Source organism: Phalacrocorax aristotelis, chromosome 1 (genome assembly GCF_949628215.1).
Source record: "Phalacrocorax aristotelis chromosome 1, bGulAri2.1, whole genome shotgun sequence".
Lineage (NCBI taxonomy): Eukaryota > Metazoa > Chordata > Aves > Suliformes > Phalacrocoracidae > Phalacrocorax > Phalacrocorax aristotelis.
The window spans coordinates 170655939-170681564 of record NC_134276.1 but is presented as its reverse complement, the minus strand read 5'-3'; the positions used below and the strand labels follow the sequence as shown (position 1 = coordinate 170681564).

Sequence of the window (25626 nt, the reverse complement as noted above, 5' to 3'; positions counted from 1 at the left end):
CAGCATGTCTTCTGAGAATGCCTTATGCTTCAACATAACTAGGATTTAGAAATACTTTTAATTTAATATTTGTACAAGAGATTATTGAGAATAATTGCCTATGATTTGAAGCATTAAGAATAAGTACCTAACTTGAATTTAGGTACTTAACTGTCTTACAAAACCTCTGTGTCTCATGCTATACAAAGCTTTGCAGTTATATGTCTATGAACAAGCCAAGCTCTAGGGAGATGCAATGAAATTGGGCTCAGAGCCACACTCAAGATACAACATACAGCGACCCTGTGTCTATTCCTTGCTTTCCAGTGAAACTGTAGTGAGACCTGGAATGTGGGAACCTGGTTCTGCTGACTTTCCTCCTCTGGAGTAATTTGGCCAACCTTGGTGTGCTTGTACCTCTGCTTCTGTCTTTTGTACGCAGCAGTGACAGCGATGCTGTTAGTCTCTGAAAGAACGTTTGAGAGCTCCTTGCAATGTGTAAAAGCTCAAAGTTGTTTAACAGCTAGCTTTAAGTGGTCAGAGAAACATCTCTCTTCTTACATAAGCTCCAGAATCACAGAGGAAACCAAAGGGGACCTCAAGTTAACAGCCTACTTCCCAGCTATGATTTTTGGATCAAAATTGTTATAAAAAAAGGCAAGAAATTAATGACAGCCAGCTCCAAAATGGACTAACTATACTGCTTTCAAGAATCAAAAAAAAAGAGTAGTTCTACCTTCAGAGTTAAACAGTACACTAGCAGTTATACTCGCCAGCATTCAGGTCCCTGAATGCTGTTTGTTGGAGATGGAGTCCATGCCAGAAATTGCCGACTAGGTTCCTCAATACTGAGTAGTATGTAAAGGAGGATGAAATTTGTTCATTGACTTGTGTCGCTGTCACAAGACAATGTTTAACCTAACAGTCTAATAATCAAAAAGTAACCAAACTCTTTAACTGGAAATACTTTTTTGCCAGATCAACTGAGTAATATTAATGAAAGCATTAGCACACTCCAAATAAAACCAGAACTCTGATACATCTTGCCAATTTTCATACTTCTGGATCTAAAGACAACCCATACATGAACCTTAAAATCACTACACATTTTAAAATTATGCAAATCAATAAGAACACACTTCTTTTCCCTATGTAAATAATGGGATTTAAAAGCATAATAATTTTTATAACTGCTATTAAAAACAAACGCTTTGTAAATTTTGAGATGATTTGAGGTTTTTCTTGCTTATTTGTTCCTTGTGCCATCCAACAGGAACTGAAAATCGGCAAAATACTGCTAGTTTCAACATGCCTATTATCTGAAATCTTTTAATTATTTGTACTTACAAAATATTTATATTACACATGCCTACAGGCACATTGTATGTTAGGACTGTATAGATCAAAGAGCTAAGACATTTTTGTGTTATTTACTAATGACCAAACCTGCTGTTTGAGCAAAACTTGAATAGACTGAATTAAATCAAGGACAGAACAAAAGGGAAGCTTAAACAACAGCTTTATAAATAGAGATTCCAGTTTTACACTTTACTAAGCATAAATGAAAGTTACCCACACACTACTCATAACAGATTTCCATATATAATTACTTCTAAGCTAAAATAGGATTTTCAAAGCTGGCCACAGGATTTAATCACACATCACCTACCAGCATTAAATTGAAGATATATGGCAGACAGGAGGCAGACCTGTACACCAAAGAGTCTCTTCCTATTTTTGGCTCAAGAATTATTCATTTGTTTTTATATTCTGAAATCTCTTGAATACTGAATATTGAAGTTGCTTTTGTGAAAGGGAAGAAGTAATGGTTAGACTGGAAAGGATAATTCTAATTAAAGATTTTGAGTTGCACGTTTGATTATTCTGCAAAAGATTTTTACTATTGCTTATAAGCCGCAACCTATAATTTCAGTTAGCAACATTTTAGAGGCTTTGCTACCGATCCAGTTTGTTGAAGACCATACTTTCAGTTGTATATCAACAACTTTTTCATTTATGTTCTTCATTTACGATCTGGATTGTTGACAAAGGCTGCTGAATGAATGTTTTAGCATCTTTTTCACAGCATGCTATCAAAGATACTCAGTCATGCTGGTTAATGTGCAGCTAATTCCTTAAGCAGAAAGCAGCAAGGGGAATACCACATTGCTAAATAAGCCAAACACTGGAAAGTCTGGACATTTCCAAATATCTAGTTTATACTGATAACAATTCTATTCATAAGTAGGGGGAAATAATTAAAAAAAAAAAAAAAAAACAAATAATAAAATGCAAAAAACCATTAAGCACATGGAGATGTAGTAACCACACAGATGAATGGGTTATTCATTATAAAATTTCTTGCATTCAAATCATGTTAGCCATGGAATTTTTTGGTCCAGTTTCTTGAGCAAATCATCCAATTAACCACAACTAAGCCATGGCTGCAGTAGGGTTCGCTGACAACATGGAACAATATTCACCCTGGGCCAGGCTTCCTAAATTTATTTTTCACTTTTGCTAATGCTGGGGTAGGAACATCTCTCAATATTGGCTCCTCAGGCAGTGTTTGTATGCTGCTTTGCAGAGGCACAACTTGTCAGCTTCTGCCACAGCCAACATTGGTTGGTCAGTCATGGACAGCTAACTTAATGTTCGTACTTCAGCCTTAGAAAGCCGTTTGTAAGAAGATTCAGGGAAAATGAAAGATAGCAAGAAAAGATCTTTCTTGCCTTTATTTGTTTTGATCACAAAGCATCCAGAAGCATAAAAGCACAATAATTATTCCATCTGTTTACTAATCTATTTAGTTATTTAGCTGTGACAGAGGTAAATAAAGTAATGGAATAATTGTCTTTAATGAATTAAGAAATTCACTGTCAGTGTGGAAAAATCTTAAAGTGAAAGACGAGCGTTTCTACAGAATGCAATCCATTTTCATGGTGTTCAGCAATACCTTCACCTGTGCAAATGACAGTGCTAACTTAGTACTCTAAATATCTGTGCCTAAATACTGCCTAAATGCTCAAGCCCCAAAAGAGTGAGTTAGGTGTGGTAAAAATGTCACTCACCCATGACCACCCAGTTCTGGAAGCAGTGTAGTATTTTGGCAAGCACATTTGGAACTGGATAAGTCCCTACACACTCTCAGGTACCCTGGAGATTACTTCAGTGTAGTTGGAGGAAACACTGTGTGATCCCTGAATAACATGTAGTTGAAACATGAAGTCCCATGTACGCCCATCATTGCCCTTGAAAAGACTGTCACTAGTCTAACCAACTATAAAACCCTATCAGCTAAGGTGCTCACTAACGAGTGACAGACCTGGGTTAAATTTCTTCTAACCAAGGTAATTCCAACTCATAGATATCTATATTTCTCTGATACCTACCTCGTAATCACCACCAGAGGCACGTTCCCACCTATGATGGCTTCCTAGCCAGAAGGGGCAAAATGGGGGTACACTGGTATTCCTGACCCTTATCTTTCAGAACATTTATGCATTTTACACTGGCAAGCCATTATGTAGGAAAAAAAAAGACATTTGCTGCACAGGCATCAGAACGTTTATGTGTGTCCTCGTCTCGCACATGCTCCTCCATCTGGGCACCCTAACTTCTGGGAAGCTCCCCAGTCAACATGTGAGTTTTCTTGAACAACCCTTTGGCAGCCCTTTGAACAAAATGGAGGCTAACTCCAGCTCAGTGAGTCACCCTGCTGGGGTGAGACACCTAAAAATCTCTGGATCACACCCTACATGCTTTGTTATGATTACAAAAAGCAGATGCATACTTTTCTAGTGACTGATACTATTCTTTTTTTTTTTTTTTTTTTTTTAACATTGATGTGTATAGGGAGAACAATGATAAAAGTAAACCAAATTCATCAGGGAGTATCAAAGTGATTTATTTGGATTCTGATCTAAACACAGACTACAGAAATGCTGGTTACTCTTTTTCAGAGTAACTTTTGGAGTGCTTTAGGCATGAAATGTTTGAACACGTATTCAGTTATTTACAAAATTCAGAATACTCTTCTACCCAGTTCTGCACATAGTATCCAAAACACATATTACGAAGGTACTTCATGGGGTAAAGGGGAAGGAAATTAATGAATTATTGTTACAAACATAAGCAGGGAAAAGTGCCATTGCCCCCCATATTCAAATGAGTTCAATGGGCAACCTGCTTTCACAGTTAAATCTTTTTGTGACATTCTGTATTTGCCTTTCCATGATGTTCCCAACTGAAAAATCTCTTCCCCTTAACCTTTGCACACTCACTTGCTTTCCTGTGAGGGACTTCTGGGATGCCTAATGACAACTGACAAGAACAGGATTTTTCAGGTAAATGTCCCTTTGGCGGCAGAATGCTAAAGTGGCACTTGCTGGACTCCACTAGCAACATGTGCAAAGGAAAAGCCAACTGCTGCATCCAGGTGCCTACAGACCTTGCTCCCTTCTAACATACACTGTTAATGAATCAGAAATAACTCTGTTGAGGTCAATGATAAAAAACAGTTTCAAACCTGTTAAATGCTAATGCAGAACTACTTGTTCTTCACTACTTTTTCAGCTGGAAGGAGAAACCATTCTCTAGTTCTGCCAAGTTATGTACATCTTTTTTCTTGAGACAGACAAATTTAAAATACATGGTCTTACTGTGCTGAGAAAATGATGAATCACACTATTCTTTCCCACCATCCGATCCTGGGAAAACTAGGAAGCTGCTTAGACTATATGCCAACTTCATTTCATGCAACTTCAGTCCAATTGCTATCATCTGCTACCCCTTCCAGCTCTCCTTGACAGACACAGAAGCAGCAGGCTGCTCCAGCCAATGTACTACTGTTGCGCTTTGGAAGGTGCAACCAAACTCCTGCTGTGTTGGGTTTGTGTGTTTCAGCTGAAACCAAAATGAACATGATAAGCAAGAAAAAGTGTAAACTGATACAGAGTTTGCCTTTCAAATCAATGTAATCCAGGTATTTTGCAATTACAGCTATAAACCAGTGTTTCTAATGTGTAAATTAATGTATTTATTTTCCATCCCTGTAAGGATATCAATGTAAAATATTTGGCTGTCCTATCAATGTTGGCTTTGGCTCTTTAAAAATGTTATCTGTTCCATAATAAATTTTGTCCACTCTTTTATCTCACTTGACAATCAGGGATTCAGGCAGTTTCCAGGCATCCTAAATCTGTCCTGGATGACAGTCAGTTTTATTTAGTTCCCAAACACTGGGAAGTGAAGTTACCAAGAGGCAGGTGATTGTATATGCCTCTGGAGATTGTGTTAAGAGTGTCTAAATAAATATTTACTGATAATCATCCATCAGGTGGCATCCTAGTTCTACAAAGAACCATGAGTTTTGTGGACAAAATCATTTCAGTTGGAAGAAAGGTTAAAAATAAAACCCCATATATTTTGAAAGAAATCTTCCTGTTAAGTCATAATCAGAGATTACGAGGACTTTCAGAGGTCCTGCACTTAGTACAGTCTTTTTACGACATATGTACTGGCAAGATATACTTTTTTCCCTCCTTGTAAATTTCCATTACAATCATCCAGGACTGTAACTGAAATTTTACATTTTTCTATCCCCCTTCAGAGTGCTAAGACCAATATTTACTTGTTCTGTTAATGGACACACTGAGATCCAAAATACCTACACAATCAAAATAGAAATAAGCAGAAGATCAGACTTCAGTTGACTCAACAAAACCTCCCACAAACTCCAAAGAGGAAGTTGTCTTCCCCCCGCCCCTTGGAACTTATGAAAGAGTTTCTAGCATAAATCTGAAGGCATTTTTAAGTAACTGAAAGGGGAAGACAAAGTAAGATACAAGATTATCTTGGCAGGGAGGACAACGTTCTCATACTGTATGGAGGTGGATGATTTGACTTCCTCAGGGAATGAAAAGACATTCTCTTAAGTAAAATATTTAATTAAAGATTGTTTCTAAAGATCTATTTCAGATGTCTAGTCGTTTGCCAAGTTTGTGCAAAAACAACCACTACCTTGAATATTCTTTTGAATTATAATGAAAATGTATACAAAGCCACCCTTTTTAATACTACACCTTCAAGCATCAGTAAAGGAAATGGAATAAGAGTTGTTACAGGAATTCTGTACAGGATCTTTAAGTCTTAATATCTGCTACAAAGTGCATGGAATTTGGGTTGGGAGAACTATTACACTGACAAATTAAAAAAAAAATAAAGAACAGTGAAAACAGCAGCTATTTTGATACTTGTTGTATGATGAAACTCATGTACATAATGAAATTGCCTCTGTCCTCCCTAGTATTTCATTCATAGTATGAAGTAAAACAGGTTAAGTGCATTCACTCTTTCATGCACATAAACTTCACTAGAAAGTAAATTGTATTATATATCTGAAGAGTTTTCAGTTCATGATTGAGCCTGTGGAAAGAGAACATCAGGAACCAAATATCCTTATACAAAATTAAAAGATTTTTGGGCAGTTTTTATTTTTCTCTTTCTTTTTTTCTTTTCAATCCTTTCATACTTTCTTGTATAAGCAGAGGATAATTCTTGAAATATAAATCACAGACTAGTCAACCTGGTCTTAAAGCAATGACATGTCCCCAGAAAAACACTGTTCTGTTTCTGAACTTTTAATTTCTTTGAAAACATCCCTGATAGGCCCTGTATCTTTATAGGGATATAAATTCAGAACTAATTTCTCTCTCCTGCTTGATATGAGAGACCTCATTACAAAAGGATAATTGCTGAACACAGACTAAAACCAGATGCCAGTACAGTTGAGATTAAGTGTGTTTCATCCACCTACCTTAATTGAATAACATCCTTACAATTACAAGTTTAGATGTGATTAAAGAACACTGTTTGGATCTCTCTGACATGCCAACACCAGCATAAGCCTTGACAGCGCTGAAGGATGATATTTTTTCACATCAGTACTGTTCTATATATTGTGAGGTTATTAATTTCCTGACTTTTTACAGCTGCTGTCTACATTTGTGGTCTACAAAAGCACTCAGGATAAGGTGAGAAACAGAGGTTGCATAAATTATATGGTTTGCATCATGAAGATCACGGGATTGAGCTCCAGCAGCCTTCCTCTGTCCCTCTGCCATTGTGAAGATCTCACAATCATCAGGCAAGTGTGGTGCTCTGCAGTCCATCCAGAAAATCTCTAGCATCACCTGCTACTATGGCAAATGATATCAGTAACCTGAATTCCAACACATCGGGACAGGTCTAGGCAGTCCTCCTCAAGAGGCAATCAAAAAACTGGTATTGCTGGAGCACAAATCTCTTGACTGATTTTATTTGCCCCACTCAATGGTAGGTATCAGATGTGGGCTTCAGGTAACTTTTGGGATAGGCAGGCTCCACATAACAGTTCTGTTATACCCCACTCCTTTGATGCCACCTACAGCTTATATTTGTAGTAGAACTGGATAAAACCAAATAGAAAGACTGGAGGAGTAAAGTGGGAGTGGAAGGAATAATCATAGAATCATAGAGTCATTTAGGTTGGAAAAGACCCTTAAGATCAAGTCCAACTGTTAACCTAGCACTGATAAGTCCACCGCTAAACTATGTCCCTAAGCATTGTGTCTACATGTCTTTTAAATACGTCAAGGGATGGTGACTCAGCCATGTCTCTGGGTAGCCTGTTCCATTGTTTTATAACCCTTTCAGTGGGGAATTTTTTCCAAATCCAATCTAAACCTCCCCTGGTGCAACTTGAGGCCATTTCCTCTTGTTCTATCATTTTTTACCTGGGAAGAGGGATCGACATCCACCTGGCTACAACCTCCTTTCAATTTGTTGTAGAAAGTGATAAGGTCTCCCCTCAGCCTCCTTTTCCCCAGGCTTATTTAGCCCCAGTTCCCTCAGTCACTCCTCATAGGACTTGTTCTCTAGACCCTTCACCAGCTTTGTTGCTCTTCTTTGGACATGCTTCAGCACTTCAGTGTTCTTCTTGTAGCGAGGGGCACAAAACTGAACACTATATTTGAGGTAATCTTGGGAAATTGTTCCAGATCTTCACTGTTCTGATGGTTAAAAGCCTTCTTGTACTGTCTAGTTTAAGTATACAGATAGCAGTTTATATCAATGTGTTCTCATGGCAACACTGCTCCTTTGCTTATGTAGTTATACTCCCACCTTTCTGGTTTCTTCTCTTGATGTATTTAGAAAGATCGATCTTACTTCCGAGTCTTTGTTATGCCTAATTCAAAAGCCCATTTGACTTCTGGTGTCCATGACATAAAAGCAATATAAAACCCCACAAAATTCATGGAAAATAAACAAAGCATTCCCCTCCTGTCACCTCCTCTCAGATTACAAATTGTATTTATTTACTTTCTATAGTATCTTAGTTCCACAGGCTCTTCTCTCCAGCAAATAGAGGATTACCCTACCTCTTACTGAGCATTGTTGCAGCTGTTACAATGGATGCAGTATCCAGCCAGGCGGTTGCTTCTGAAGTGAAGAGGAGTGAACAACTTAAAATCAACACTTTAAGTCATGTAACTTCTAAAAGAAATAGATCCTCATTAGTCAGAGCAGTTTCTCCCATTGATAAATAGCCAACCTAAAAGGTATTCCCAATTTACACACACAAAAGCTGTTGTCTTTGGATATATTCACAACAGTAACACCTGCATCAATTTAAAAAGGCTTGGAACAGAAAATCTCAATGCACTAGAACTGAGAAGTTTTCACTTTGATCCCCCAGAACCTTAGCTGTTAACTTTTCTAATTATGATGTAACATGTATTTTTCTCCTGTAAAATGTTGGTGAGGAAAGTGATCTTGTATTTTGAAGAGATTAAAAAAGCCCAAACCAGTGAGGTATTTAGCCAAGCCTGTGGTCAAAGTTTTCAACACCAACTACAACATTGATGAAAGGTCATCCTGCTTTTCAGCTGCTTTAGATCTTGGATCTTTTGGGAAATGCTTAAGGGATATTTTAGGTTTCTTTCCCTCACCAGTAGTGCCACTTAAAATTTTGAACGTAAGTAATAAAAGCTGTTACTCATTCTTTCAGAATTCAGAAGATACTTTTATAAGTGCTATTCTAAACCTAAGTGGTTACCTTGGAGTATGTAACAGGATTGAAAAGTATTCACGCACTGCTCTACCATAGGACGAAAGAGTGCCATTACACAACTCAGCTGTAGAAACAGACACAGGTCATGGTCTTCCATAGTTGAAGCTTGAGTTTCTGCTCCTTCTCACTATTTTTCATTTCATCAAGAAATTTATGCTATTGGACATAATGTCTATTAATGATGTGTCTGGATACTGTTCATGATTGAGAAACATAGCTTTACAGATTTAAGGCAGTATTTACAAGCATCTTGAGTACAAAACCCTATGCTAAGGCAATAGAAGATCTAGTATGTGCCATAAGTGAATATACAGAGGAAAATTTAACATAACAGTGCCTATTTTGTTAGAAACTGTTTGAGTTTTAAAACAAACAGATAACCCTTTCAATACCATGTTCTGTTTCCAACAAAACACATGCTGTCAGGCAACAAGGTCGGATTCTGGGCCCATAAACAGCCACTGCAGACATTTTAACAATAAACTATAGTAAATTTTTACAAAAACTGCAGGAGCTTTCTGAAAGAGAATTTTTCAGGGGAAAAGATTAAAAGCACCTAGCGGCAAGCTGTTTAAAAGCCAGCATATTGAAAAAACCAAAAGTGAAAAATGAAACATACATCTCCTGGCTTTGGTGCTAAGTTTTCAACTTCCTTTATCAGGAGATGCACAAAAACTCTGAGGACTTTGAGCATGTTGAATTTACTTGTCACAGTAAAAATCCTATTGTTCTTTGTTCGTTTACATAGCCTTTCTTGTTACAGTAGTTAGCTAACCAGAAGGTCTGTCGCAATATTACTCTGGGAAATGCATAAATTTAAAACTTACCATTGAAAAACTTGGAGTGTATGACTCCACATTTGTCAATACTCAAATGAAGTTTCATTGAGCCCCTCAGAAGCAACATTGCTAGGCTTACAGTCTTCCTAGACCTATTTCAGTAGATCTTGATTTTGTATTTCTTATCACTGCACCTGACAAGCTGAGCTGTATGTCCTAGTAGCACGCCAAGAAATGTTTGTGAGAATCATGGAAGTGTATCTCAGCTGTTTCCAAATAACACACAGTAAAACAAAAACAGTTTTAAATCATTTTCTTACTGGAAAAAAACCCTAACTTTTTCCAGATCCTGATTTCAACACAATTTTCTCACTAATTTAGAAAAGATATGCAGTAAGTAATTTTACTTCCAAAAAGTGCTCTAAGCTCTTAGACAGCATTTTATTTCCTACATAAACTGAATTGGATGTTTTCCTATACATACTCAAAGCACAATTGAACAATTTAGCTTTAAGGTAATGATCTGTGAAAGAATGATGCAATCTTACATTTACACTGTTATTAAAATCTAAGGACATTAAGAACAAATCTATATTTTTTGTGAAAAGAGTATTTATCTGAAGTGGTAGACTGATAGATGAGATTAATCTCAAATGCCTTGAAGTTACAGCTTGTGGGACTGCAGACAAATCAGGTAACTGACACACCAAATTAGAAACTAATCTTCAAAACATTTAAGTGTGCTTGCAAGACAATATAAGCACTGGGCAGGCAATAAGCCATTTACTTCAGCAAGCTGGAATTACAAATACATTAGAACTTCTCTTAAAGCAATTAAGTTGGTATATTACTAACTACAAATCAAGTATTTCTTTTTAATTTTTCGATCTAAATCGAAAACATTTCTGTATGTCAAAAATACTTAAGTGATTAGTATTCCAACTGCACATCTTTTTACCACAGTAAATGAACATCGATTTATTTTCCACAATTTACTGAAATGCATCATGCCATGGTTAATTTTAAAAGATCTTTCTGAAATTATGTATGCATTTTTTTTTTTTCAAAGAAAGCAAATTGCCAGAATGGTCATTTTAGGAACATGAAGCAATATATAAGGTTGTTCCAGGACAATATAAGTTGAAGATGGCAAAAATGAGATGGGATGGGAATGATCAAAATGCTTCCTATAACATAAAAAGCCAGTGACTGCATTATTGCATCAGAAACTCAAATATACTTTGAATTCCTATGCATCCTAAAAGGGAGGACATACTTTTAAGTGCCTTTTCCTGTTGGTACTGAAGTATTAGACAAGAGTACCTTTAAGGGATGGTCCATGGAAACTCAATGGCTAGGGCTATGCAACACGTCAGCATTGCATAAAGTTTTGAGAGTTCTAACCGTTCATACTCATGCGCTAAAAGAAAGATCTTTCAGTATGTCTCAGCTGTCATTACTTTCACATGTAATTGGAGCTTAGCTACAATACATTTCAAAGGATTTTCCTTTTCTCAAAACTAAAGGCTGAATTGTTACAGATGGTAATTTTGGCAGATGGTTGTATATGAAACTAAGTTTATAATTAGGCCAAATCTGACTTGTGCAATTAAGGCAATGAAGATTTGCAAAATAAGAAGTGTCAGATCAGTACAGGATCAGTCTGGTAGCCACAGGAAACTGAAGAAACCTGATCATTCACACTTACAGAATATATTGCCTATGTGAAAATTTATTCTTAATTGCTTGAATTAAAAGATAAGCAACCTTTCATGCTCAGAGTGTAAACTAAAGTAACCATGGCTTTTTACCTACTTAAGTGTATAATCCTTTTTTCTTCAGTCGAGGTTAATGAGACAGTCTGAAGCAATCTAACAGCTCTCAGCATCTCCTTCTCTGCAGCTTCCCTCCCTCTGACATTTACCCGACCCCTCCGCAAGTCAGTAAATTCACAGACAGTGACTAGCCAATTCAGCTCAGAGACTGAAAACTAATCCCTGAGGAATGAGTGGGGAAGGAGGAGAGATGTGCAAGGATAAGACTACGACCAACCCTTTGGGTGGAAGTGGCCTCTTGGGCTCACTCTGACATTTATCAAGCTGCATTTCAAGGCATATTATATCTAGTGTCAAAAAGCTTTCCAGACTGGTAACTCTGTGTGAAGGTAGCATTGCCTGTTTTAGCACCTTCTGACTTTCAATTGTGTTAAATGTTTCTTTGCTTTTGTACCAAGAAAAGATCAATTATGTCCAGTAATCATTCTCTCTACTACTTCTTGCAACATTACTCAGTAGTTTCTTGCCCTCAGCTTTCAGCCCCCCTTCATACATACACTGTTTCCATATAACACTTTTACCTATTTTAGGACCACTATATCTCTTATATTGTTTTTTTCTGATGGGGTAACCAGGACTTTTGTCAAGATGGCTGACTATCACCTTCATAGAAGCATTACAGTTTTTATGTTTCTCTTTCAGCTCCTACTGCATCCCAATACATTGGTTGATTTGTTCTACTATGGGTGCAATACAGGGATTTTTCATCCATTTTTCCTGACCAAGTATTGCTACAAGAACAGTAAAAAAGAGCTTGTAAGTAGTTTTTATAACTAATGAATAGTGCTGTTATTAATGTGGTTACAGTTAGTTCAAAACTTGCCTTCCAAAATGCATCCCCCTTGCTCTTCCACCCCACGAACTCCGCTTGCCATCACGCCATCTGTTCTCCTATCTTCTCTAAACCTTTACAAAGTTCCTCAGAATCTCTTTTAATTTCAATTAACCTGAGTAATTTATGTAGCTTGCACATGTTGTCATCAATCTGTGAACCCTCTTACCAGATTGAACTATATGAGGTTGCTGACAATTAGAGAACATTATGCCTTAGGTTTTTGCCATGTTACAAATTAATGACTTAGTCCTACACTTTGCTTTCTGTCCCTAATTTTTTCCCTCAAACTGTTATGATAAGAGAGATACAATACAAGGCCACTTAGTTCTGTTCTTAGACTTTTTTTTTTTTAATCTAAGTAAGTTATTTCAATGCTTTCTCTTTATTCATCCATTTTGAAACACAAAGAATTTTAGTACACTGCAAGCATATCTTCTACAGGAGCTGGGCTTTTCTATTCCTTTCATTGAGCTCTATTAATACAGAGTTCCCACCTTCCTTCTAGTGACTGATTTAAATACAGCAAGATCTGCTGACAACATAATAATAGAGGCAAGCTGTTAAGAAAAATTCTTTTTTAAAGTCTGGACATATTCATTAATTCTAAAGACAAGAATTAAGAGTTAATGTGTTAAGAGTTACTATATATTTAACAGAATGAAGGAAACAACACGATCACCTATTTTTACCAACTTGTGAACACTTTGACTTTACTGTAAAGTTAACCCAAGTTATAATTATCCTGCCCCGAACTTTAGACCTGTCCACACAAACTGTAATTCTAATATCCTGGTGGTTTGTGGGAGGGTTTAGGTTTGTTGTTTTGATATTTTGTTTGGTTTTGGTTTTGACTGGGATTTGTATAGGCTAACAACTACAAACTCCATCAAAGTGATTCTAGTACTTCAGTGGTTCCTCTGTATTTCCAGGAAGAAGAGGAACATTCCCATGATACATATTAACATGCAAGTGCTCTCAGCTTAGAGCAAGGAGACACAGGATATATCCCAGCTAACATCATTGTCACAGAATTGTGACCACAGAATTAATATGAATGTCATTCAAATGCTGCCTCAACGCTTTTGCTTGAGTTATGCTAACTAGAGAGAACTGTAAATATCTAAACTTAAACCTGAAGCACCACTTGCAGCTTTCCTTAAAAATTGCAGAAATTGCTGGGTAAACATACTGAAAGAAGAAGCTGTCAGTCAGTTTGTGGCTCGGTATGAGTATGGAGATGCAGATACAACTGGAAGAAAAATAATCTGAGAAATAAGTTCCCTAAGGCTGTACAACTTCAGAGAAACCTATTAAACACAGGTGCTTATAAAATATAATTCTAAAGACACCAGTAATACTGTGCTTTGGATTCAGTAAATAACTGATAAGAAATGTTAGGTATCCTCACAACATTAGCAACAATGCAGCAGAATGCAACCCTTTGGAAAAGCAGCTATTTTATCTTAAATTTACTGATGGTTCTCACAGGGGTTACTTATTAAAAATGCAGTTCTAAATTGTGTGCAGTGCATTTACTTCCTGTAGAGCTTTATGTTTGGTGAAACATATTCGTGTGAATTAGAAAGAACCACCATTGTCAGCAGTGAAACAATTCTTCTGATACATGTTCAACACCACCCTTGTTACAGATATGCTGATAGAGAAACTAATGCAAATAGTGACACAACATAATATGATTTCTTAGATGATTTATACACCTAGTTCTCACAACTTCCCTAGGATTGCTCTTCTTAAGGAGGACACATTACGTTGCCTGGCCTATCATGAAATTTCTTTGGCTTCCATAATTAGTCTCAATGAAAATATATTCCATTGTTGAGAAGATTATTGCAAATCTTCTCAGAGTATATACTTTTCAATGTCTACACTCTAAAATTCCAGTAAGACGTTAGGTATTTGCATAAGTGATGCAGTTTTACTTAAGTGATACTTGTCAACTTGTATAGGAAAAAAATTCTTCCCAGTTTTGTAGGAATTGTGCCATTTGCTCTGAAAGAAGTAATGGAGTGTGTATGTTAAGAACATGAATCTATCATAGTGAATAAAGCCAAAAAGCACATCATCATTTGACAATTAGCACTTTAAACAGGTACAAATTCAACAGTAACTGAAATGATGTTGTTGGAGGCAAAGCAAGAGGGAATTGTCTCAACAGAAATAAACCAGTAGGCTAAAATCAGATGACTTCACATATGTCTCAGACCATTTGTAATTGACAACAACGTTCTGTTTCAATAGGAAATAACCTAAACTACTGTAGACAATCTATTACTGGCAAACATCCAGTTGATCCCTAAAACCTGTGTGTAAGAAGAGATTTTTCTAAAATGTGCTGAGGAGAAAGAGAAGAAAGGCAGGAAATTCACTCCAGTTGATTTAAAAAAATCTGGCCTAAAACATTCTTTAAAGGCCAAATGAAAACACCGAATTTGATTTTTCTAACATGGTTAGGTAACAAAGCTGAGATATACAGGAGAAAGCAATAACGATTACTTCTAAGAGGATTCCCTTTGGTCTCAATAAGTATCTGACTCTTCAAAACGGAAAAAAAATCCCCAAGGATTTTCTTAATATATTAAGAAAATTACTGAAGTTATGCAGGAAAACATATTGTCACTTTAGAAATGGCAGACCAATATTTCAGAGGGCTCTTCATAACTGTATTAATAGCTATGTGTGTCATCATATAAATAAACAACATATTCCACAGAACAGTGGATTCATTCTAATCCTGAAATGCTTACTTTTTACAGACCAGACAAAATACAGTAAAAACAGGTTATTCAGAGCATTAAAATTTAAGTGGGCCTTAAAAAGATTGTGGGAAATAAAAATGGCCGCTGGACAGACTACTACAAAAATTGCAGAAAACATTCCACAAAGATGAATCTTAGATTGTGTGGAAGGAAACAGGATGGTGACAGAGACTCCTGCAGTATTTTGGATGCCAAAAGTGCTGAAGTTTTATTGTCAGAGGTGAGCATGCTGACTTAAACACAGCAGAGGCCAGGAAAAGGTGCACAAAAAAAAATGAGGGTAGCACTATTAGTTTTCTGTCTGAATAAGGAGAAGATAGAGAAAAACTTGAAGGATGAACAATCATTTTGAGATGTGGGCTTGATATTTGATGATAGAAAAGAAAATCCAGAAATTTTGGTCACAGACATGGTGGGGAACAAAATCTTCCCCCATCCATGGCAGAAGAAAATTGATGGGGGATTATGAACACCACCATACTTAGGAATGGAGTCTAATTTTTAAAAATAGCATGATTTTCACTGGATTTAGTAGCCTGAAAAGAGGGTTTTCACTACCCAGCTTTACACTATTAAAGGAACAAATACTGAAGAAATTTATCAAAACAATTTGGAACAGACTATAATTATGGCGAGAATTTTTAAGGGATGTGGATTTAGAGAATGCATGGCAAATCTAGGGCACATTCTTTGCCAGGGATTATATTATAGAAGATCAAAGCAGCTTCAGTGACAGTATTTAAATTTACAGTTTATAAATTAGGTTCATATTTCCTTGAAAATAAAGACCACAATACCCATCAGAACCATTACACTGGTGTCAGATACAGCGCTGATAGTTTCTGCTATTATAATAGAAATGCAATCCACATGTTGCAGAAACACAGTAATTTGAAAAAGACAGCAATTACGAATATTGGAGATATATCTTTTTTTCTCCTTTAAAAAAAAAAAAAACACCAAAAAGCTCTGTTTATTCAGGAACATATTTTTTGATCCAAACGAAAGAGGGTGCCAAGCAGTGTTATACAAGCTTCCTAAATTCATTTGGCTGACTAATGTTCCTATTCCTGCATGCTTCAAAGTGGTAAAAGAAAAACAAATCTCAAGAAGAACCAACATTCACATCTATATCAGTTTAAAGACATAATGCATAATATTGTCTGCTTGCCATTGAATGCAAATGATAAATTTTGCTGAGTTCACTGAATAACAAGCAAGTGGAGGCTGGAAATTAGGAGGATTATGTCTTCTTTAGAGTAAACCATTTGCATGTTTAAATTTCAACCTCCCTAAATTTCCAAGCACTTCTTTTTGTTTAATGAATTATTTTGCATATATGCAGCATATTATTAATTTAAATGTGTCATGCCTGACTCCTTATTGCCTTACTTCAGTCCATTACTTCAGGTAGACCACAAAAGTTGGCACCTTGATATCCTACTCCCATTTTATAGAATTATGAAATCTCCATAAACAGAAAGGAAATATTGGGTCAACATGAAATGGAGGAACAAACTTCCCCACACACTTTAAAACCTCCACATTTACAGGCACTGTCCAAAATTACACTTCAAAATAATTAACCTTGTACATCAGTGTATTACTCTGAGTTTTCAGCATGTGCTGTAGACATTAAGTTCATTCTTTTGTCCAGGAGCAGCTCTTACAAAAAGAGTTGCTGTATGATTCATGTAGTTCGTTTTCTGTTCTAAACAGAAATAGATTGTCAGGACACGCACAATTTAGTTTTACAACTTGACTTACATTGCCAGAATGACTTTTTTCCAAAAGTAATTAGAGGTCATGTGTTACTAAACAGACCAAAAAATCCATCCAGCAGTGACGTATCATACTGCAAACATAAATAGAATCATATATTGGTCTGCTGCTACCAAGCAATCACAAGGTAGCAAGGAAAACTTTATTTTTTCCTTATACTTTCAAATTAAGATGAAATGTATATACCTATCACATATCATCATAAAACTCTTTACAAACAAATGATTGAGCATTATTATTATCCTTCCTCCAAAAAAAATGAGGAATTAACTTTACCTGTCACAGAATTCTGAGTTTCACAATAAAGAACAAGTACACATGAAGAAAGAGCTATAGATCCAGTTGACAAGAAGGGCTTAAGATTATCCTGTACAGGACTCAGATACACCTTTATTCTGAGGATGTTCTATTGTACTTTCCTCTGCCTTACTTCCTTCATGATAAAGCATGGGGTGAATTCACACAGAGATTATGCCTCTACTGTAAAGGAAATACACCGTTGGCAGGTACTTCTGCACATGTGTTATTCTAGGCTGAAATTTGACATTCCCAGGGCTCAGCTGTGCCCACATTACATACAGATTTTCAAACCTCTCAGGCAAACTTGTACACCACACTTAGGACCTTCACTGCACAGAAGTTTCTACACAGAGGTTGGCATCTAATTAAAGAATACTGGACATGAACCGCTGGTTTTGCATAGTGTGTGTTCCTCTGTATGTATGTGACCGCTGGTTCAATGGGGTGAGATATTTGTATTTCTTCCCAACTTTCATTACTTGGAAGGAAAAAAAAAGAAAAAAAACAGTGTCGTTCAATTAGGAGGAAAGACACTGGAAGGCTGACAGTACAAGTGATCCTGCCTACATCAAGTAGAGAGAGGCCAACCAAAGCAAATGCAGAATGTAGGTGGTATCACACTGCATAGACTGCATATACATAATGTATTCCTAAAGCTATATTTAGGGTGCTTCTAAAAACTTCTTAAGGTACTTCTAAAAAAGAGATGGTAGAGTGAACTGGACTACACTTTTCCTTGGTCTCAGTTGTCAGCAAACTGATGTCCCTGGAGCTGTTAGCAGCAGAACAAATGAAAGGCAGAAGACCGGCTGAATAAGACACTGGATGAGGGTTTACCGTCAGTGAGACGGTTAATGTGATTGTGTTGAAGCCGGGTTCCGTCACATGGGATGGCTACGCTTGGAAATACCAAGCTACACGAACAGATAGGACTGGCAGACTGATGTTTTCAGACTCTGAATTGCAGATGCCTAAATCCTTCTGATTGGAGCTTCAGAGGTTGACATGATTCACAATCTGTGAATTTGGACCTGTGGCCTGAAATACAGTCCCCCCTACATTCCTAGTTCATGTGTCAGCCACCCTCAAGACTGAACAAATAAACCTAGCAGCTCAGTTTATTTGGTCTTAAAGTACGATTTAACTCAAGGGCATTAAAATCTTAATTTGCGTAGACTCAGTTCAGATTTGCAGCAACACTGAAGTTACACTTCAGATTCAGAGTCTGGATTTGATTTTATTTTTCTTTTCTTCCTTCTGGCACAATGCATAATTACTTATACAAAGTAGGACAGCTTCAACAAGAAAGACTGGATGGTTAGACCCTTCCTGGAGACCTAAGTTCCTACCCAAAAAAAAGATGTGAACCTGTGCCTCTCTCACTCCAGTGAGTATGCTAAGGGAGATTCCTTTAGATTAGCCTTTTTCTGTCTGGACTGAATCAAGGTTGTTCGCAAACCCAGAGGTAATCTCTGTAGACCATACACTCATCCTCTTGTGACAGCCCAGCCTAAACCTGCAGGCTTTGCAGGACATCAGTCTGAGCTGAGGTGTGCAACCCACCTCTGCCCCAGCCTGAAGGCTGCCAGTACACACCCCTCTCTGACTTCCCAGCTCTGCTGCCCAAAATCAGTGAGAAGCCAGTGAAGGTGGAGGAGTACCAAGATACCCAGCCTCATGCCTAGAAACTCTTCACCAGAACAGTAAGAAATACCATGTGAATGACTGTTATAAACAGGCACCAAATCACAGATGGGAGAAGAGGTAGCTCTTGAGGCGTGGGCTAAATATGACCTTGAGGGTCATTCCTGAACCTGATCTTTTCCATCTAGTAGGTTTTGCAGCAAAAATGAAGAAAAAAGAAAAATAACCAAATGCTGCAGTTCCTACATGCTTGTAAGTGCTCTCTAACAGCAGTGAAGGTTTGGGTCTAGCAGGTATCTGAAAGGTGGGTCTGCAGCAGACCTGCCTGAGAGAGCCTTCCAGGAGCCCTGACCACTGTCAGCAAGTGCTATTGCCTCTGCAGGAAGGAGCCTGCACTCAGCCACCCCAGCCTGCACCACCTGGTCTCACTTTCAGCACTGGTTCAAGTGGTGATAGGATAGCGGGAGGCTCAGGACTTTCCCACTTTGCAAAACAGTGTGCTCCAAAGCATGGCTCCAGAGCAGTGAGTACCACAAGGGTCTCCTTCAGGCAACACCTGCAGTGACATCTTAGACCTGATGTTATTTTTGCTGTGCACCTAAACTTCAGTCTGCTCCATGCAGCAACGACAACTCAAAAATATGTATAAAGCAGAAAATTCCTAATCAGATTTGAAATGGTTATTGCATGCATCTACCTTGTCTAATTTAAACATTGTTTAAACAGAAACAACAACCAATCATTCACCCAGTGATTATTAGATAACAATAGGAAATTAGAGGATAATTTATTTCCTACGTTATTGTGATCCAGTGTTCATTAATCTGAACTCCTAAACGGACTTTTACTTAGACATAGAGTAGAATTACATCTTCATTAGTGTATCTGCTTTCATTGACCTCAGATATTATGCATGCTACCAGCTTTAATCAAATAAAATAACACTATTTTTATTTTCTCTGCTTGTAACTGTATTTCCAATTTTCATTCTCATACGAACAAATGTCTGATACTATTTACATTTGTCAATAACTAAAAGCACCCAGCAAAGAAATCTATATTTTACATGCTCCCTGCAGCCAGTTACTTCAGCATCAGCAATATTTACAAATGTCCATTTTGCAGGTTTACGTATGACTCAGTACACAATCCAAACACAGGCCATCAACAACAATAAAGAGAACCACTACCCCCTCCACTCACCTTACATTCGTCCATCTCCTTTTTCCCACAAATGCACAGGAGGGAAAAAAAACCAAACCAAAACAAAAAAAAAAAAAACCCGAGCAGATCTGCAGTGAGTTTAAAAGGTTGACTAACCTCAGGTTTGGCTTACCAAAGACTGGGGTGAGAACAAACGCTTTCGTTTTCATCTGTCAGCTCCCACACCACTCAAATGGAATTGCGTAGGAAGATTTTTCCTGCCTTCCTTCAAATAAATGGGTGTTATGTTTACATACTGCATACTGAGCATTGCCCACCCGAAGCCAACTGCATCTTGCCAACTCTTAACTTTCGTACAATATGGCGATTACATGAGCCAGCATACCATTAAGTCACATAACAAAACTTGGAGAATGGCACTGTCAGCTTGCAGAACTGTACCTGAAAAACTGACATGCAGCACACAAAAGGAGAAACTAGATTTCAGTGCGACGGCAGAACTGGGTCAGAAGCAGACTGGGTTAGCGGCCTCAGTTTAAACTACAAAGCCAAGTGCCACATAGTTCATGGAGATAAAAATTCACAGGCGCACGATAGAAGCAGGCGAAGGAAAAAAAATAATAAAAAAAGAATATCACTAAATGCACTTTACAAAATGCTCCCCCGCCCTGGAGTCTTCCAGGTCATCTGCTGTTTATTCTCCATGTGACGCTTTATTCCAGGATGTTCTTTCCAGCTGCAGTACTCGCAAACTCGCCTCCCCTAAGCAGAGTCAAAACCAGGGGAAAAGGGAAAGGACCTTAGTCCATTACTCACTGTGAACAGCACAACATCTTTCTGGCTCCACCACGTTCTCTTTTTCTAGCTGATGAGCAGCAGATCTATACCTACTGTGAGCTCCAGATGTCTTCCAGTGCCCAGTGTTAATTTTTTTGCAGAATGAGCAAGAAAGATTGGAGATCAGAGCTCACTATTTCCCCTAAACTAATGACTCTGCAAGCTCGCACCTAGGTATCAGATATCTGCCTTGTGTTTCTGATTTAGCCTGCTAATATGAGACTGGAGCAGGCAATTTGTGTACTACTTCTTTCCCAGCTACTATTCCATAATAATTTCTACAGAGGCTCCCACTTCAGTGACACAAACATACTACAGATAGGACAACCTAAAAAGGTCATTTAACTACCAGCAATAATGCACATGTTCAGAAGTAAAAAGCTGAGCTCAGATCTAAGACCCTCAGATCTAAGACTAAGGTTTCTGAGACGTTGTGCATCTAACCCACTGCTGAAGATCAGGCACCTGAACCAATTATCTGTGGTGCCCTAACATCAGCAGCCTTCTGAGCTAGCCCTCTGGGTGGACCACTCCTTGCAGCATATTTCTTCATAACTTAATCCTATTTAGATTGTCTTAAAATCAAAGAACAAGCACATCAGAAATCTGCTATATGTTTTTGCAAGATTGTATCACACTAGCAGCACTCATCCTGTTTTATTCAAAATGTAAAAGGCTGTCCAGACAATCGTGATATTTGTTGTAATATTAGCATGCAAAATGACATAAACTCACTCCTGATAATAGTTTTAATTACTAAGTATACAAATCCTCTCATACAAGTAATCCTTCAATAAGATTAATTCATGGAAATAATCCCATTGAAAAAGGATTTGTATGCCTGGATCCTAAATGTTTAATCACATTTTTACAGGCATCATTACTTAACAAAAATATCCAGGAGGTGTTGGTATGTTATATATTTATCAAACTGTATAGTTTCAGAAGCAATCCTTCTAGGACTGACAGTGTTGGGGAACATGCTTCTGCAGTTCTTGTGGTTTCTCAGTTTAAGACTGATTTAAATAAACTGGCCAGCCTGCTCACTTCCAGTCTAGCATTCAGCACGACTCTTCTCTTTCAGCACTTTCATTGCACTGACATGTGATGCAGCTACTCCTTCAGCTGCACTAGTTATATATTATCCCTGTGTAACATTACCTCAAACATCAAAATCCCTGATTTATTTTAGCAACTATCCAGGTATTACTAAGTGTTTTCAGGGCTCCGTGACGTAGTGATTCTCACTTTCTGTACTACGTCTATTGCAGAATAGTTTATTATAAGAAACGTTAACTTCTTTCCTGGCTTCCCAATCCTGTTCTTTCTACTATGCCAGTTACCAGTCTAGACAATGGCAAAAGTAGCCACAGGAGAGCATAAAGATTAAAATTTACTTTAATGTGCTGAGTCCCCCAATGTCCTTAATTTCTCCTTCTTGTATCCACTTCATTTACTCTCTTTGCACAAAAGTCTTCACAGTTTTAGTGGAAAGCCTTTCTCGAACTATCTCCTGCTCTGATCCCCTCAGAATTATTAATGGTTTGGTATCACATTTGTTTGCTAATCCTTAAAATGAAGGAAACAATCCTTTGGAGAGCTAAGAGTCTGTCACTGTCTCCAAAAATCAGGAAGCATAACTGCTTGAAGGCTGACAGATGCTTCACCACCATGACAAGAAGCTGTTCCACAGGCTACAGCTCATGAGCCCCTGAGTCAAGCCATATGGTCCTGAATGCCAAGACTGTCTGTCTTTCCCAGTTTATTGGGAGAGAGGGATTATTCCTGCCTAGCTCATGTGAAGTGCTCTGTTGGTTTTAGAAGTTTACAGTTCATATGAAATAAAATACTTGACCGCTTGCACTCATAAATCCTCATTTGTTTGCTGAACAGTTTTTTCTTCTCTGAAGAAACAGCCCTACATGTATGCCTCTGTGGGCTAGGATAACATTTCATTACTTTATTGCTATCCACCTTGATATTAAATGAATGCATAGAACGAAGCACACATAAATGTGGCTCTCACACTTTGAGAGACCCTTCCCAACTAATAATCTATTCAGCATATTTGACCAAGTTTGCATATAAGGTCTGAAACAACAGCTGTGAGGTGCAAGGCATCTTTAGTCATCTAAAGGGAATAACAGCAATGGATACACGCTGTTAGAACACAGAACTGATCATTTAAGATAAAACCTCACTGTACTTCAGCATCATGAAAATTAAGTCTCCAAGTTAGAACTCCTGAAGCATGGGTACATTCTCTAGTGCTTTGGCCAGCTGAGATTTAACTATTTCAGAAAGCGAGTATTTCTAATTCCTGTCATCTCTTGAAAAACTATTTAACTGCCCAAAAAACTTCAGCCAGGTCCTTTGCCCTCTCCCACCCCCTTTTTTTAAAAAAACATATTTTATGTCTTTTCTAATGACTGTACGCTGAAGCGTCTTCAGGCTACTGGTGCCGTGGCGACCCAGCAATTGCCGAGAAATAGAGGAAGGCAAAAAGTATCTCGCTTCTACCCAAGCAGTGGAGGGGAAGGCAAAAGCCCCAGCACAGGACCAGCGGTGTGTGCGTGTGCATTGCTCCCTCTCAGAGCTCAGCCTCGGCTCTGAGTAGCCCTGGCTCTCGCTGAGGTCAGCCAGGATGGAGGGTACCGGCACCTTGCAAAGTCAAGGCTTAAACTTTTTCTCTTTAGAGTTCCCCTGAGCTGCTTCTTGTTGCGAGATGATTTTTCCACTCGTGTCTGTCCCCATCCTTCCTTTTAAAAAATGCGTAGCACAGAGATTGCAATCGCTACAGAACTTGGCGAAATAGAGGCAGGGACCGCCACAGCGGTGGCTAAGGGAGGGCGAGGGGCGGGATGCCGGGGGCTACCCGCAACACTCCCCCGGCCCGCAGGCTGGAGCGGCTGAATGGAGCCACTGAGCACGGCGGCCACGGCACTGCTGCCTCCGATTATTTCATGTTTTCGCACTCGGCTCGTCAGCGTAACGCAGGCAACTGATTTATTAAGGCAATTTTTCCAAGCGCCTTCTGAGACCTCCCACGGCTCAGCCGCCGATCCGGCCCCTTGCTGCAACTTTTCCGCGGGTCGCGGGCGCCGAGGGCAAGACCAGGCAGCAATTTCTATCTCCCCGAACCCCGCTCCCCCAAATCTCTCATCACCGGCAGCAGCTCCCGCCGCCGGCGCCGCTCACCTCTCGGGTCGCCCGGGAGCCACCGCCCCCCGCGGAATACCCTCACGGAGGTGAGCCCCCCGCTCGGCGACTGCCCCCGACCTGCGCCTCCCCCCCTCCGCCCCAGCAGCCCCCCGCCCCGCAGCGGACCTGCCCCGCCGGGGAGCCGCCGTCCAGCCCTGGCCGGCAGGTGGGTCCGGCCGCCCCTCGCTCCTCGCCCCCGCCGCCCGGCCTCACTCACTTGTGCCTTCTTCATAAGGAACGGCAGCGCTGCAGTCCAGCCCAGCCGGCCGCGTCCAAACTCCCTTCAGCGGAACTGTAGCTCCAGCATAATGCAGCAGCGGATAGTCCACGCATTGGGGTTGCCCACGGCGAGCCCCGCGCTGCCTCCGCCTGCCCCGCGTCCCCCGCCCCTCTGCGCGCCCCGCTGCGCCCCGCTCCCCGCAGCCTGAGCGCCCGCACTGACTGGAGCCACGGCAGGCGCCCGGCCAGGTCTTTTATATCTCCGATCTGCCTCCAGCAGCGGCGGCGGCAGCGGCAGCCCAGGCAAGACACGCCTTTCCCCTCCCTCACTCCCTCCCTGCCTCCCTCCCTCGCTCCCTCCCTGCCTCCCTCCCGCAGGACCGGGAGCCCAGGCAGACCCCGCGGGGAGGGGGAAACCCGAGTAAACTTAGGGGAAGTTGGAGGCAGGAACAAGGCGAGCCTGCCCCGTCCCAGTGCAGGAGGGAAGCGGGGCCGCGGGCTGGCCGCCGCGGGGGAGCGGCAGGCGGATGCGGGGGGCCGCGGGGAGCCGCGGCGGATGCGGGTCGGGGGGCGCCCGGTACGGGCCCCCGGCGCTGAGGGTGGCGGAGGGCTTCTCCCGCCCGATGCCAGGGGTCTCGGCAGTGAGCGGGAGGAGCGACCCCAGCCGACTCCAGGGGCGGGGCGGGGCGGGGGGTCTCCGGCCTCCTCCGCGGTGGGCTCTGGCAACGCACAGGGGAGCCCCCCGCCGCCGCCGCCGCGCTCGGGGTCAATTCGGCTGCCGGCGCTGAGCCAAGCCCTTGGGTTGGGTCCCCCCAGCCAGGCCGGTGAGAAGGCGGGGTCCCTCCCGGCGGGGCCCGGGGGCAGCGGGCTCGGAGGGCTGGCAGAGCTCCCGGCAAGTGCCCGGTATTTTCAGGGCAGCCCCTAGCTGCGGCAGCGGCGTGCACGCCTGGGAGGCGACTCCGGATTTGCGATTTCCATTTCACTGCTGCCTTTCCATAATCGGCGAACGCAAGTTAGGCACTGGAATAAGCATTTCAACCAGAGCTTGAAAACTCCTTTTACCTGCTCCAGCCACAGAAAAGTTGTTAAGCAGTGCCTCCTAATGCTTTTGTAAAGGTGATCCTGCAGGTCTTTTAACATGCTGTTGCAATTTGCATACTGT

General features: G+C 40.0%; 1 protein-coding gene across 2 annotated transcripts in view; it reads right to left on the bottom strand.

The window, feature by feature from the left end:
* Positions 1-24733, bottom strand: part of KITLG (KIT ligand) — a 54080-nt gene extending 29347 nt beyond the window's left edge. For both annotated transcript variants that reach the window (XM_075080686.1, XM_075080687.1), the window contains exon 1: positions 24463-24733. In XM_075080686.1, coding sequence (XP_074936787.1) covers positions 24463-24477 — 15 coding nt within the window. In that variant the 5' untranslated portion in view covers positions 24478-24733. The remainder of the gene's footprint in view (positions 1-24462) is intronic.
* Between the last annotated feature and the right edge of the window lie 893 nt (positions 24734-25626).